This window comes from Phacochoerus africanus, chromosome 8 (assembly GCF_016906955.1).
Source record: "Phacochoerus africanus isolate WHEZ1 chromosome 8, ROS_Pafr_v1, whole genome shotgun sequence".
Lineage (NCBI taxonomy): Eukaryota > Metazoa > Chordata > Mammalia > Artiodactyla > Suidae > Phacochoerus > Phacochoerus africanus.
Genome location: NC_062551.1, coordinates 136343133 through 136359902, shown reverse-complemented (window position 1 = coordinate 136359902; position 16770 = coordinate 136343133). Strand labels below are relative to the sequence as shown.

General features: G+C 39.2%; 1 protein-coding gene across 2 annotated transcripts in view; it reads left to right on the top strand.

The window, feature by feature from the left end:
* Window positions 1-16770, top strand: part of ST6GALNAC3 (ST6 N-acetylgalactosaminide alpha-2,6-sialyltransferase 3) — a 576243-nt gene that overhangs the window by 346084 nt on the left and 213389 nt on the right. For both annotated transcript variants that reach the window (XM_047788617.1, XM_047788618.1), the window contains exon 3: window positions 11204-11613. In XM_047788617.1, the coding sequence (XP_047644573.1) occupies window positions 11204-11613 (410 nt within the window). The remainder of the gene's footprint in view (window positions 1-11203; window positions 11614-16770) is intronic.

The following is a 16770-nucleotide window of genomic DNA, read 5'->3' as shown; positions in this document are numbered from 1 at the left end:
AGTGCCTGAGGAATCCAAATTTACCATTTTGTTTTTCGTCCTTTTTGTCAGGCACTCTGGTCTCATTTACCATTGCTAATTCCTCTAGGACAATATTTCTCAAACCTAGATGCTTATTGGAATGATGCGTGAAACTTAAAAGCAAGAAACAACGTATGTGCAGGCACCATCCTCAAGAGTTGGTTGAGTCAGTTGGTCTTGGGTGTAGTCTGACCATTATAATTTTTTAAAAGCTCTCTTGGTCATTGTAATGTGCAGCTAGTTGAGAACCACGTCCCTAGTTGAGTGACAGGGTGGGAGAGTAATACCACAGCATGAATCAGTTTTTGTTCTTATCTTCTTTACATGATATACCTGGATAGTACGTTAGCCCTGGGTCCTGAGCTTATCTTCCTCAAAGGAGAGGAAGATAATCCAGAGGTAATTTGGCCTCAAAATTAGTTGAATTTTGTTTTGATCTGATAGTGATAGTGAAATATGAATCACTTCTAATTTTCCAGTCAATAGGTGAAAACTTGTGGTTTGAGAAGACTCACTATCTGCCTTCCAGTCCAGAGAAAGCAAACTGGTTTCTTTTGGCATGCTTTCATGATTAGATAGATGCATTTGCTAAAGGAACTGCCAAATAAAGAGAACACGTCATCTCCTGTGACTGAGAAACATGGTTTTATGTTTCCAGTTTTAGAATTATTTCTTGACATTAACATTTTAATGTACCCCCCTATTAAGTTTTATGCTTGGGAGTAATGCCACTAGGTAGGAATCAAGGTAAATGCCATACCCCAAATCCACAGAGAGTCAGAGCCAAACCGTGGGTTATCAAATCTGTCTTTTTATGTGCTGTTACTCAGAGTATATGATTTACACACACTGCTTTTGAGAGCCGTATTAACTGAAAGAGGCTGGTTAGCAGAGGGGCAAAGAAATACATTTAAGGCTGATTTGGTTGAACTGTGTTGATTTCTCTCTAGAACCGTCTTTACAATTCTTTGCTCACAGTTAGAGGTCTGCTGAAAGTGACTCCGTGTAGATGAAAACAGCTTGCTTAATCATTCCTGAAACACGGGAAAAATTAAAATACATTTTTTTCCCTTTGTCAAGCAATAAAAACAATGCCAGATTGTTAATGCCTCTTTTGTACCTTTCTCTTGAAAGACCTCAAAAGAACATCAAGGAGAATAAAGGCAAAATCTTTTCCCCAATGGCATCATTATACGTGTTGAAGCCTCTAAAACTAAAACTCTAAAGACATTCAGGAAGAGTAGAGGAATAAATGACAGCAAACTGAAAAGTGTCTCTGGAGCTTTGTTCAACCTGCTTTGTTCAAATCCATTCAAATTGCATGATGAAAAACAAAGATCTCATTTGTTTCAACATTTAAGTAGTAAATTAGTGAGTGGTGAGTTGCTAATTGTCCTGTAAAGCATTTAAGGTGCCAAGAGTGCCCCATCACCAGTATTTTAAATTGCATTCTCGTGGTTGAAAAGAAAGCAACCCTTAGAGAAGTGTAAAACAATGTTTTTAATAATGTAACCTGGTTCGATTCAAACATGATTTTCATTCTGAAATATTTATCGAAGCTCCTGTTTTTATTTGAGATGAGCAAGTTTCATTTTAGACTTCAAGGCATCACATGGAAATTCATTTTCAATATGGGGTTAAAGTAGGGAGATCGATTAGCTCTATCCATTGCTGTGTTTCATCCCTGGATGTTTGAGTGTAGAATTAGCAGGTTTGGTTAAATTTTACTTGAGTTTTTAGTGACCTTTTCTAATCCTGACTGTTTCATAATTTAATGTCTTGACCTTCGCTTTCCATAGAGCCACCTTAGTGATAAATGCAGAGATTTAATAACTAGAACTAGTTGACAGGTGACCTTTCGTACATGGCCATTCCTCTTTGCTGGGGAAAGCACACTGTTTTGCAAGTTTTAATTCACAGATTTTAATTATCTATTCTATTGTCTATAAGCTTATTCACAGTGAAAAAAGTAAAGGTTAAATATTTCATTCTTACTGATTAAAATGTAAAGTGCTTGGCAGTTGTCCCAAAATATCATTCAAAAAGGATAGGGCCATTTTTCAGGTTCTTACCCAAAGAAGAGAGAGGGGAATTTTCCACAGTGGTTGGTAAGAAGCAGGATGAAAAAAGTGGCTGAGAGAGTGAGCTGCCTCATTAGCTGGATAAGGGTGACCCTGTGTGTGTGTGTGTGTGTGTGTAAATTTAGAGCAGAGAAACAGAAAGAGGTCTTCATATGTGTCCTAATTTGAAAAGTGACTGACTCAACAAACGGTGAAACTTACAGATAGTTTTGGTTTGGGTCATTTTTTCATTTTTTTTTTTTTTAATGAGGCAAGGATCAATTGGGCATGTCTTAGTAAATTGGTTTCTAGAGTCTATATAGGAGTTCCCGGGTAGCCTAGTGGTAAGGACTCAGTGTTATCACTCCTATGTCTCAGGTTTGATCCCTGGTCCAAGCACATCTGTCTGCCACAGGTGCAGCCAAAGAAAGAGTCTATATAAATAATATTTAAACACAGGAAAATAAAGCTAATTATTAAAATACCACAGACTCTTAAAAAGAGGTAAGACTAGCCACATTTTCCTCCCGCCCACCTCCATAATATCAAGGATTCCCTTGAGCTTACATTCTTTAACATTTTTGCAGACAAAAATCTGTGTCTATAAATTGACCTGCAGTAGGAGCATAGACAGTGTCCTAGAACCTTCATACCAATGGAAGTGACACTGAGAGCACTGATGACTTGAACCCAACCAGAACCCGGATTGAGACTTGAACCCAGGGTTTTTAAATTAGAATCACACTCACCTGATGTCAGGACTTACTGAGGTTCAGGTTCTTTGTGCCTCAGCGCAGAAAGAATTCAGCAAGAGACAAAGTGATAGGGAAGAAATAGAGAAGGAGGCTCTGCCCCAGGATTAGAGGAGCTACAGTTTTATAATCCAAGGGGAGTGGGGGTAGGGAAACACCGCTTCTACCTCTTTCAAATAGTAGCTCCTCCTTGGTATCCGGTAAGAGGGTATTTGACCCTCTAAGGTCAAACTAGGTCTGTGGAGGTGCTTATTCCAATCAGCAGAAGGGTGGTCTTTGAACTCCTGCCCTTGGTCTGAACCTGAATGCCCTACTGCATCATATCAGAAGGGAGAGGGATTCATGAGTCAGAGGACTGCTTGGCAATTTCCAGCTGACTTTGCGTCCCAAGGGCTTAAAAGCAGCCACTTTGCATTTCTAAAGTGAATTTCCCTCAAGGAGGCTTTCCTAAAGGGAGAGGTACTCCCTTTAGGCACAGAGACCACGTTATAAAAAACGTCATCTGCCCTGGCCTTTTGTTTTCTCCGACTTGGACTGCAGTCATTTAATGCTTCAGAAACACAGCTCACAGTTGTTATGAAGAAAGTTTGAAAAGCACGTTGAGTGAAAAGATGTGGAGGACGATTTTAAAGATAATAAAACTGGTCATGACTAGTTTATCTTGAACTGAAATTTCAACCATATTTCAAAATAAATTATTAAGAAAAAAAGTCCACATAATTTCTCATGCTATTATAATGTCCTTGCCAGAAAGAAGAGGTTATTTCCACCCCCATGCAAACTCTTACCCTCCTGTGGAGACTTTCATCAGCTAAGAAACTTTGTCTTGGTTTGGTAAAATTCTTAGCTGCCAGCATGTTTAAAAGCATTAATTTATAATTTAATATGCATAATTTTAATATAATATCGGGTGAGATTTGAGATGTTTGCCTGTATGTAGATTAGGAATTGTGCACATTAATAATTAATATTTCTTTAATATCTCCCACTTCTTAATAGTGCTGTGAGTGCATTTCATAAAAGATAATACATGTGCCCTTTTTAACCTGAAAGATATCTAGAACCCACTAGACATCGTGTTCATCTCAATGTCCCCAACTCAATAATCAGAAATAAAAACAAACTAGCTTTTGAAGGACTTATTATGAAAACTGAGTGAAATAATGTAATAAAGTGTTAAGCAGGATAACTGGCCCATAGTAGGAATTCAATCATGTTACCAATCAATAAATATAATAAACTGTGCTTGTATATCTTCCTCACACTCTTTCTTCTGTCTCTCATCTGCTCCCTACACTCCAGACAGGAATTAAGTCCTTTTTTTCTTATAAGGAGGCAGAGAAAGGACTTGTTTTTCAAGGTAATCTCTTAGGCCTTTAAAATGGTATATTAATTGACCCTCATCGATCACAAAACTCCCTCACCTACCTCAGAGCTCCATACTGAGGTTAAAGCTCACACTGATTAGAATTCAAATTTTTTTTACCCTTAACAGAGCTTTGCATGGAATAGGTACTAGATAAAAATCACAGGGTTGTTTACAACTTGTCACCAAATTCTTAACTTTCTCCAAGCTGAGTGTTTACAATCAGATATGCATAGAGCTAGTACATGTTGCAAAGGGAGAGAATACTCTCAAATCAAATGAGGCAAACCTTAGAGATATTGCAGGTTTAGTTCCAGACAACTGCAATGTAGTGAATATCGCAATAAAACAAGTCACATGGATATTTTGCTTTCCTAGTGCATATAAAAGTTATGTTGATACTATGCTGTACTCTCTTAAGTGTGAAATAGTCTTATGTCTAAAAAAGGTATGTACCTTAATTAAAAAATACTTCATTGCTAAAAAATCCTAGCTAGCATTTGACAGCCTGGGGTTGCCACAAACCTTCCTTCTGTAAAAAAAACGATGTGCAGCCCAATAAAACAAAGCACAGTAAAACAAAGTATGCCTTTTAATGTTACCATTAAAAAAATCAATATCTGAGACTTCGAATAAAAAAAGGAAGTGTGTGACATTTGCGAGCTCTGTCTTCCCAGGGACGCTATTACCCAGACAGGGTCGGCTGAATATTTGTGGTGATGTCAGTTTATAGACACAGCCTGAGTCCAAGCAAAGCATTTGGCTTGATGATTTTTTTGAGTGTACAAAAAGAAAAGACAAAGAGGTCAAGTCTGCTTTTAATGAAAAGAAACAAAAAAGAGGGACAAGTCAACCGAAAGAAGAATTCAAAATTAAGATGGGTCTTGATAAAGGGGAGCCAGATAAATCTTTTCAAAGGTCTCGGAAAATCCAGGGCCTCGATCTAGAAAGAAACTGCTTACTGAGGCAGAACTGAGCGAGTGGACACATCCGGAATACATTTTCAAGCAAGAGCCCCAAATCAAATAATATAAACGAGCTTGAGAAACAGCAGGACATTTTAACAAAGAAAGTTGAGATCACACGCTGCAGCGATAAAGCTAGTAAAGGGAACTGAGATAACCAGATAAGAGCAGCTCCTGGGTCAAACCATCCATTCATGCCCAGGTGCGTCTTTCTTTTTATTCAGGGCTCAACTGTAGTTTGAAGGTGCCTTCAAATGTATAAATGAGTCCCTTGGGTTTAACCAGCGCTTTGTGTTACCTGAAGCCCCTGATTGCGATTAGGAAGGTTTCATTCATCCAGCCCTGTGCTGCTAGCTCACTGTAAGGATGGTTCCTGCAACCAAGTGGTAAAAAGAGCATTCCCTCTGTACAGCCATATCCCCTGTACCTCATTCTGGAAGCCATCTAGGCAGGTCTCAGACCAAGCAGTGTGACGCGTGGAAGTTTCTCACAACTCTGGCCAAATGAATCGTGTAAAAGAAAGGGGCAATTTAAAGACCACCACCTACCCCCAAAGTCAGTGCGCCAGAAGCCCTCTGGCCAGTTACATGACATATTTGTTAACGCCAACACGAGACTGTAGTTCCCAGTGTTTGCCCTCAAGTTGTTAGTCAGCTGCTGACCTCATAATCTGCACAGCTGTAGCATCCTGATATGTTGTCATGCAACAGATTGTGATGTCCCAATTGATCACGCCCAGAGGTTACAGTTGTCAAGTGGAACCAGTATGCTGATTTTGTTTTGGTTTTTTTTTTTTTTTTTTTGCTTTTTGGGGCCACATCCACGGCACATGGAGGTTCCCAGGCTAGGGGTCCAATAGGAGCTATAGCTGCTGGCCTACGCCACAGCCACAGCAACATCAGATCCTAGCGGAGTTTGTGACCTACACCACAGCTCACAGCAATGCCGGATCATTAACCCACTGAGCGAGGCCAGGGGTCGAACCCGCAACTTCATGGTTCCTAGTTGGATTTGTTTCCACTGCGCCACAACGGAAACTCCAGTATCCTGATTCTTATTAGTTAAGCCTTTAACGACTAGTTCCCTTTAACGATTTGGAAATCCACTGCAAAATGCTGCATGTTACAGATTTGAATACATCCGAGACTTTTCCTTTATATATTTTTTTTCTTTTTGATTGTTTAAAATTTGTGGAGGCTGTACCCCCAAAATAGTTTTTATTATACTGTGAAGTAATGTCTTGGAACAGTAATTGGAACCTAACCTCCCTGCGTCTTGTGCATCTATCTCACTGATAAGTTGAAGTGTGCCACATGACAGGCACAATTTAAATCGGGCATTGATTTGCATGACTAAGTAAGCTTGGAGGACTCAGCTAAGTGTCATGGATGTCAGGCCTTGCTGCAAATTGCCTGGCAGGAAGAAAATTGTTTTCTTCCTTATCATCCCAAAAGATTGTAAACTCCTAGGTGCATGAGGAAGCGTCCTAGGTCAATGCCTGATTCTAAGAGGATTCCCTTGTGCCTCCTTTTGCCTGTTGGTGAAGTCTTTGCTACGGCATCAACCTCCAGAATCCTATTTCCAATTGCCCTAATATACTCAACTTACCTTGAGAGGACTTGTTCTAACTTGGTACCTGGATCACCTGCTGCTCACCTTAGATCAGAAATCTTACTGTAGCAGGAGTGATGGACAGTCCCTTTCATAGCAGAGTTTTAAGACACTTCACAAATGGACCTTTGTGGCTGTATAAGAAAACTTCTTTGAAATTCTTTATTTTGACGTCTCAAATAGATACACTCATCAGTCTAGCATACAGTGTATGATAAAAACTAAATCAAAGAAATGAAGTTAAACTAATGTGGTAATTGTTACCATCCCCAAGGTTGTTCATCAAAGCAATTTTTTATAGTAGAACAAAATCAGATATTAGCTAAATGCCCAGCAATAGGCAGATGGGTACATTATGGTATGGCCATAGAATGGAATATTGTGCAGGCATTAAAAAGGTCTCTAAGGACTATTTACTGACATGGGAAAGTTTAATGATGGGAAAACCAAGGCTGCCAAATTGTATAAATGGTATTTCTCATTGTGTCTAGAAGGAAGAAAATGCTACAGAATATTGTAGCTGGTGTTGAGTGGTAGAGTTTCAATTTTTGGTATTTTTTAAGTTATTCACTACAAACCCATATTACTTTAATTATCAGGAAACATTAAGAGAAAGCGTGAGGAGTTTTATGATAACATTTGCTGCAGGAGTCTGTGTTCAATGCATCTCAAATCCAACAGGTGTGAAAATGAGCTCCTGTCTTCCTCCGTTGGTCCTGTTCCACCAGAATCCTTCTTCTTCTCAATCAAAGGCAGTTTCAGGCCTCCAACTGCCCAGGCTAAAAATAGGAAGTTATCCTCAACTCCTCCCTTTCTCTCAGATCCCACCCTCCATCTTCTGGTCAACCCAGCAGACTTTACCTTCAGAAAATATCCAGCATGAGACCAGCTTCTTGCCACCTCCTCTACTACCTGACCTGGTCCAGGCCACCATCCTCTCTTGCTGGGATTGTGGCAATAGCCTGTTCTCACTATTTCTACCCTTGTCTTCTTTGTGTCAGTTTTCACTCAGCAGCAATAGCTGTTCAAGTGTAACTTGGACCACTCACTCCCTGCCACAAGCCCTCCAACAGCCCCTAAGTAAAAGGCCCTCAGTGATGCCACCACTGCAACTCCTCCTGCCCCAGCACTCCCTGCTCTCCTAATGCTCAGCCAGGCCTCGCTGCTCTCCTTTTGTTCCTCTTCTACTCTTGGAGTGTTTGCAGTGCCCCCGCCCCCCATCCTATGGTCAGCCCTCTTACTCGATTCAACTCTTTCCTCAAATATCATTTCTTCAAAAGACCTTTTCTGATCACTCCACCAACACGCACACATGCATCCTTACTTCCCTGCTTAAATTTTCCCCATTCAGCACTTACCTCCATCTAGCATTTTTTTTTTGGTCTTTTTGTTGTTGTTGTTGTTGCTATTTCTTGGGCCGCTCCCGCGGCATATGGAGGTTCCCAGGCTAGGGGTTGAATCGGAGCTGTAGCCACCGGCCTACGCCAGAGCCACAGCAACGCGGGATCCGAGCCGCGTCTGCAACCTACACCACAGCTCACGGCAACGCCGGATCATTAAGCCACTGAGCAAGGGCAGTGGTTCGGATTCGTTAACCATTGCGCCACGACTGGAACTCCCCCATTTATGCTGTGCCCCTTTGCCTGTTGCCTTTCTCCCCTCACTTGAATGTCAGCTCTGTGAGGGCAGGCGTATTTGTTGAAAATTTTCACAGGCCCCAGAGCAGTGCTTAGCATATAGTAGTTACTCAAATAACTGCTGTTGGTAGGGAAGATGATCTGTTGTTACAGTTGTGTGATAGTTTTCCTGGTGACTTTTCTGAGGCTTTTTGCCAGTCAGTTCACCCACGTAGATTGAACCTGTTGTGTGTTGATTATGTTTCTTCTGGATTACTTTTCTGTTTTCAATGAAATCAACAATTCTAGAAATTCTAGATGAATTGGAAAAGTCTATTCCTTCCCTAATATTAAGTTCAGTGTTCAGGGCCCTAATAAATTATTTTAATGAGATGGCTTTTGTTTCCTAGCTTAACCACTGTATATTAAGCTACTGTAGTATTCTAGGGACTCATGGGGAGTGGAGTTAAAATGAAGAAGGTGAACATTGACTCTGCTCTTACAGAGCTTACTGTCTAGTAGAAAGACATAACAATAAATTAAAGTGCAACACAACTGATACCCAGTGTAGAAGGAGCCAGTGATTAATGGGCACCAAAAAAATCCAGATCAAATGTCAAATATAGATGAATGAAGATGTGGTATATGTACACAATGGACTACTGCTCAGCCATTAAAAAGAACAAAATAGGAGTTCCCGTCGTGGCGCAGTGGTTAACGAATCCGACTAGGAACCATGAGGTTGCGGGTTCGGTCCCTGCCCTTGCTCAGTGGGTTAAGGATCTGGCATTGCCGTGAGCTGTGGTGTAGGTTGCAGACGCGGCTGCTCGGATCCAGCGTTGCTGTGGCTCTGGCGTGGGCCGGTGGCTGCAGCTCCGATTCAACCCCTAGCCTGGGAACCTCCATATGCCGCGGGAGCCACCCAAGAAATAGCAAAAAGACAAAAAAAAAAAAAAAAGAACAAAATAATGTCATTTGAAGCAATGTGGATGGAACTAGAGACTGTCATACTAAGTGAAGTAAGTCAGAAAGAGAAAAAATACTATATGATCTCCCTTATATCTGGAATCTAATATACAACTCAAATGAAACTTTCTACAGAAAAGAAAATCATGGACTTGGAGAACAGACTTGTGGTTGCCAAGGGGGAGGGAGAGGGAGTGGGATGGCCTGGGAATTTGGGGTTAATAGATGCAAACGTGCATTTGGAGTGGATAAGCAATGAGATCCTATTGTACAGCACTGGGAACCATGTCTAGTCACTTAAAATGGAGCATGATACTGTGAGAAAAAAGAATGTATACATGTATGTGTGACTGGGTCACCTTTCTGTACACTAGAAAATTGACAGAACACTGTAAACCAGCTATAATGGAAAAAATAAAAATCATTAAAAAAAATGTCAGATATACAATGTGGAATCTCAGAGTTCCCGTTGAGGCTCATCAGAAACAAATCCAACTAGGAACCATGAGGTTGCGGGTTTGATCCCTGGCCTCTCTCAGTGGATTAAGGATCTGATGTTTTGAGCTGTGGCGTAGGTTGCAGATGTGGCTCAGATCCTGCCTTATTGTGGCTGTGGTGTAGGCCAGCAGGTGCAGCTCCAATTGGACCCCCCTAGCCTGGGAACCTCCATATGCCATGGATGCGTCCCTAAAAAGCAAATAAATAAATACATAAAACGTGGAATCTCATAGAAAAGAAATAAGAAAGATACGTATCAACAAATTGCTCTGTTCCTTTATCACTATTTTAGAAGTTTGGCTTCTCTTCTTATGGGAAGGAAGTGGAATAAGGAATTTACAGTCATTCCTCAATGTCCACAGGGGTTTCAGTTTCCAGGTTCCAGGACTCCCGCAAATACCAAAACCCTCAGATGCTAATTCCCTTTCAGTCAGCCCCACATTGAGTTCTGCATCTGAGATTCAGCCAACCCAGATAGTGTGGTATTTTCCATCCACGGAGGGCTGACAGTGTTTGGTTTGTTTGGGAGGAAAGCAAGCAGGAAATATATGCAAAGAGCGGTGGGTTTAGCATTTGATCTAGATTTGAATCTTTGACAGCAACTCTATCATATACAAGTCCTGAAAGCTGATGTTTAACCTTTATGAGTTAAACATACACTCCTGTACACTCCTTCCCTGAGTTCCTCAAAGAAACCTTTGCTTATCCATCTAGAATAAACAAAAACACAAAAGCCAGTTAACATCATGACACAAGGGAATTTTTTTAAGGCCCTGTATGATATTTTTGCTAGCCTAAATCTTGTCTTAAGTAGTCCTAGGCACTGGAAATCTTTTTTCAGAACCTCATCATTTGCCGACTTTTTCATATTTTTATCCACTATTGTATAACATGCCTATATATAAGCAAAATACAGAATTGATGCCTGGATATATTCCTTTTGCTTTCTTTCTCTTTTAGCCACTCTCCTTATCACAGAGATCAAATTTTTCCGTATTATTTCTTTGGACATTACCGTTTTGAATGAAAACACATCATTGAGCGTGGGACAAAAATGATTATTATTTAATTTTAAGCTCACACAAGAAGATAGAAATTAAAATTATTTCTGAACAATCTGTATTCACCCTTTAAATGGAAGCATGCCCCGAGCTTGATAACCTGCAGCAGCTGCTATAGGATTGGTAAAAGTATATTTCAGAGATAGTCCCATGCTAATTAGTTATGTGCAATATCTGGATTCCCTCTTTTCTCAGAGGAACTTGTTTGGTTACGTGGAACTTACTAATGTAGACATTTCCCCCACCCCACCCCCCGCCACCACCCTGTTTCTCATTCTGTTTTTCAGCCTTTGCAGCTGGACTGTAACCTTTGTGCCATAGTGTCAAACTCAGGTCAGATGGTTGGCCAGAAGGTGGGGAACGAAATAGACCAGTCCTCCTGCATCTGGAGAATGAACAACGCCCCCACCAAGGGCTACGAGGAAGATGTTGGCCACATGACGAGGATCCGAGTCGTATCCCATACCAGTGTGCCTCTTCTGCTGAAAAACCCTGATTATTTTTTCAAGGAAGCAAACACTACTATCTATGTTATTTGGGGCCCTTTCCGCAATATGAGGAAGGACGGCAACGGCATTGTTTACAACATGTTGAAAAAGACTGTTGACATCTATCCCCATGCCCAAATTTACGTGACCACAGAGAAGCGCATGAGTTACTGCGACGGCGTGTTCAAGAAGGAAACTGGGAAAGACAGGTGAGTCCTCTGAGAAGCAGCCTTATTGTCTTTCATGCTCAGTCTTTGCTGAGTTCTTTTGCCAGCTATCAAATGAACAGAGTTATTTTTCAAACGGATTGTTCTATGTTTTTGACTATTATGATTACTCGAAGAGCCAGCAGCTAGGCCCCATTTTTTCCACCTACACTACCTTCTGTTCACTTCCTTTTGGTTGGCTTGAGGCTCCAAAACACCCTGGCTGCGTCCCCAAGATATCTTTAGATTTGTTCTTATTTAGCTCAATTTGTTATTGATTAAATTGGATTTTAGCCGAAAGAAGTCTACACATTTCTGTTTCAAAATAGAAATGTTAAGGAACTTTAGGACCTAAACTCCTTTGGAAGTTGTGGAAGAAATTTACTGAGATCACAGAACAGAATAGCTATTGATTCTCTAATAAGGTCGCACAGTTCCTTGCATGCAAATAGACCCTACTGTCGTGCGCATCATAACTTCGCATTTCACGTGTTAAGCAGAATACCACATTGAATTTATGCATTACTTAAAATCATTACCAGTGGATTCTTGAAGAGAAATGAGACATATATACCGTTCACTCAATAACCTAAAAACCAATTTGCATTTTTTCATTACATCCATTTTTCTACGGTGTTCTATAAACCCCCTTTCCCCTTTCCTTTTCTCAAGGGCTGCTCCTTATTTTTCCTGCTTCCCCTACCCACACCCCCTCTTCATCCTCCTCCTCTCCCATACAGCTTTGCTGCTTGCCATTTTATCTTCCTCTTTAGAAAGGTAGCCAGCCTGTGACAGAGAAGTAAAATGATAAATCAGCCTATCTTAAGTCATATATCTAGTTCAAAAAGGGAACTACTAAAGGCAAATACTGAAACTGATTGGTAAAATTTTGAATTGCCTGTAAATTTTGCTTATTTGTATAATATCGTGGGTAACTGGAGCATTGGCTATAATTCCAACATTAACATTCCTGATTTCCTCAAAATGTGTTATCTTTTATTCTTCATTATTATCAAACTTAAACTTTTAACTGAATTGGGGTATCTGCTTGGGAAGGGGAGTTTCTGATGTCTCTGGGTATAGTTTAAATGCTGATAATTGCTTTCAAATCTTGCCTAGACCAACTCTCCAATTGATAATGTAGGTTGAATTTAGTGTTTTCTGCTTCCGAGCACCAAAAATGCAGAGCTTCTAGTGAAATGCAAGACAAATAGCCATGATAGCGGCCCCTTCCACTTTAGGGTTAGCAAAAGAATCCCCGTAGTTAGATCTGAATCAGTGTATCATACGCTGTCCAAAAGAGACAGGCAGTAGGTACGTACTTCAAAGAAATACTCTCACATGTAGCATCAGTCTATATAAATAAATAAATCTATATTTATAAATATCATTTCTATAGCACTCTCTCTCTCTCTGACCGTTCTCAAGTGGCTTTAGAAATTTCTGACCTCTCACAAGCCCAGAGCAATATGCTTAATTAGATATACTCGGTTTTCCATTAGTAATAGTTAGCCCTCAGGGTATCCTCCAGTCATAACTATAAGCCCCAGACTAATTTGGGGTATCAGAGAAGAGCTCGGCAATGCCGTTTGTTCCCCTGTGTTTAGATTGTGTTAGCTTCTGCTGTGAGCTTTCCGTGAGACGGCACTGTCACAGACGTGTGGATTGTACACGGAGCACTGGGAGAGAATGGCTTTTCGAGATTCATCTTCCTCCTTGCCATGATGAGGAAACCTGTTGGGACAGTGGGCAAAAAGCTCACTTGGTAAAATTAATTTGCAGGTATCATTCAATTGAGAAAGTTACCAAAATAAAAGTAGAAGCAAAGTCAAAATGATTTTAGGATGCTTTCTTGTCGTTTTCTTCACCTAGTCGAATTCCGTCTGGTGCTTCACTGAATACTGCAGGCAGACCAAAGAAGACAACTGTGTTAGTGTTAGAGAAATGAGCAGAACCTGTAGTTGTGGTAAAACCTAGTTGAATGACAAAAGGTTGTCCCAAATGACCTCAAGGGCTATAGCGGATTTAAATCCATGTCGTAAATTTAGCTGTGAGGGTTTTATTGTCTAAGGATTTCCCATAGTGACCTGATATTCATTGAGAAATTTCAAACAAGGATATTTTTTAACTTGTTATGAAGCAAAATGTCAGACTTATAGAGAGACTAATGCTCTAATGAACCTCTGTTTAACTACAGCTCAAATTGAATAATGATTAACTCATAGCCAGTCTTATACCACCTGTACCCTATACACTTTCTCTCTCCCCAAGACTATTTTGGGACACGTGCCAGACATCATCTTATTTCATTCATAAATATTTTAGCATATATCTCTAAAAGATAAAGCTTCTTAAAAATAAACACAATGCTCTTGTCCTACATAAAAACCGGCATACTTCCTTAATGGCATTATATATTAGTCTATTTTCAAATTTCTCCAATGATCTCATTAACATCTTGAAGCTAATTTGAATCAGGATTAGCATTATGAACCATACATTGTTCAAATCAGGACTAGCAGAAGGTACTGCACATTACAAATAATTGATGTGTCTCCTGTATTTCCCTTAACCTATGGCTTCCTCTCTCCCACTGTCTCTATTATTATAAAACCTAGTTGTTTGCCCATAGTCTAGATTTTGCTGATTGCATCCCCATATGGTCCTTCTACATTGGTATCTCTGTACTGAGGATTTATCAGATTCAGGTCTAATTTTTTTTTTAAGTTTTTTTTTTTTTATCAAGACTGTGAGGCAATACTTCTATTAGGATGAAGATTATCTAGTTTTCTCTCTTTTTATGTTAGCAATCATTAATGGTCATTGTCTATATCTAATAATTCATCATAGGTTGCAAAATGGTGATATTTCATCATTTCTTTTTCATTTATTAGCTGATATACTTTATAAAGATAAACCTACCCTCATTAATCATTTGGTTACCTTGAAATAGAAGATAGTACCAATTATTTCTCTTTATTTATTAGTTTTAAGGCATGGGTTCCCTATCATCCCTCCAAAAGGGACCAGTAAATTTATTTTTCAGTATTTACATGTTGACTTACATATTTAAACATATTTGAAATATTTCAATTCATTATAATTATGTTCTTATGTTCAAATTGTCCTATTTTGAGCTATGGGAACCTCTTCAAAATGGCTTACATGTCTTTAGTAGTTTTATGAAAGAAACAAAGTCTTCTAAGGCAAGTTCTTTGCTTCCTAGCATTATAGGATATTTCAGGCTCTCTTGTACACATCCTGATGCAGACCTGGAATCAGACATTTTTTCCCAAAGATCTTTAGTCCATTTAGTATTTAAGAGAGCATAATCTTGTTGCTACAGGTGCTCATTACTACTGGATTATTTCTTAGTCTTTTCATTGGACAGAGCTAATATATGAACAACATATGCTGTATGTACTGCTTAAATATAAATCATTATGAGTTCAAACTGAAACTTGCAGTTCAAATTCAGGGCTACCCACATTTTTATTTTATTTTATCTATCTTTATCTGTTCTTCTTTCTGCATGCTGACCATCACAGGTCCTAGAACTACCAATGTAAATACTCATCTACTTATTTCACGGCATACACACAACACTTGTAGAATAACAGAACAACTAGCAATATGATTACTATAAACATTTTAAGATTATTTTGAATCAAAGATTTTTTTTTCAGAACAGTATACTTTCTTTTCTTTTATATTCTCTTCCTCATGTTATCATCTACCATGTTCTATTTTTAATGCAAGTATTCATATGGGTCCATGATAGCCTTACGAAAGTTTTAAACATTTTTTTTTCTCCTAAGTAAAGAGGAGTAAGTTAAATGGTATACATCATGCAGGCATGAAGGAGTCAGGAAAAAGGTACGTCCCTATAATTTGACTTTTGTGTAAGCTATTTTGGTTGATTTGTCTGCATTTCCTGGAACATTTTAGCAAGTGCTCATTTTCGTCATTAAGTTTTTAATGAAGAGGTTATGTCACCATCATGATAGATAATTTATAGAATTTTTAAAAATGGTATCCCTACTAGTTAAAGTGATTCATGATAGGGAAATGTTAAATGAAGTTCTTCAAAGAAAAATTTGCCTCTCAGTTTGCTTCCTCAAATTGCAAAATCCTTGTGGCAAAATATAAGCCCCTCCTCCATTAAGGTGGGCATCTTTACATTTTTCCAGGTTTTAATTTTTATCTCAAGGAATCCCTTACTGAGACAACACAAAGTAATAAAAGAAATATGTATTCCGTTAAATTTCTTAGAATGAGTTAGATCAACTCATAAGCATATTGGAATGCTTTTTCAAACCAAATGAAATTTAATTTGCTTTCTTATCAGTTACTGACTGAAATTATTTGGCTTGTCAATTAGGAAGAGTGACCTTGTGGGAAAGGCTGAGAGAACAGAAAGAAGAGAGATTTCTTGCCCTTTCTCTGTTCATCTTCTCTGGCTCCATTTTCTTTGGAATTCTAGGTCCCTTGGGCAGTGGTCACCTTTATATTTCCACTTACCAAATATTTTTCTGGGAAACTATCTTCAACAAACAGAAACCTTTGGAATTAAAGGTCTTATATTCAAAATAATCTGGACCAAAATGGATCTCTTTTTCCCCTTTGAATGGTGGCTATGCATAAATAATACTAGCCTGCTGACATTTATACATTTGCATTTAATACATCTTAAGACTGAAATACCCTAGAGGTGCTCTGGGTCTGAAAGTGGCAATGGTATTACATTCAACATTTGAAGAATGTGATTATGTGCCTGGCCATGTACAGATGCAAAACAAATGTTAACTCTCCTGAAGAAACAACAGAGCCTGTTATGAGCTCTTCTGCTTACCTATGGGCAGGTAGGCAGTTGCAGCTTGCATCATACTTTAGAAATACATTGGCAAATGCAGGCACATTATTTAATTAAGTAATAATTGAGAAAGCCATAGTTCCCATTAAAAGTGCAAAGCTAATTCAGGGCTGATAAAAGGCCCTGAGCTGCCCTAACTAGGTCTTCATTAGCCGGCACCAATGTGGCTCTGCCTACAGGGATGGATGAAATTAATGAACGCTAGCAGCAAATAGATCAAAGTTTCAACACATTACTGCTTCAGGTGCAGAGGATGTGAAGGGAGGATGTTTCTTTTAAGGATCATT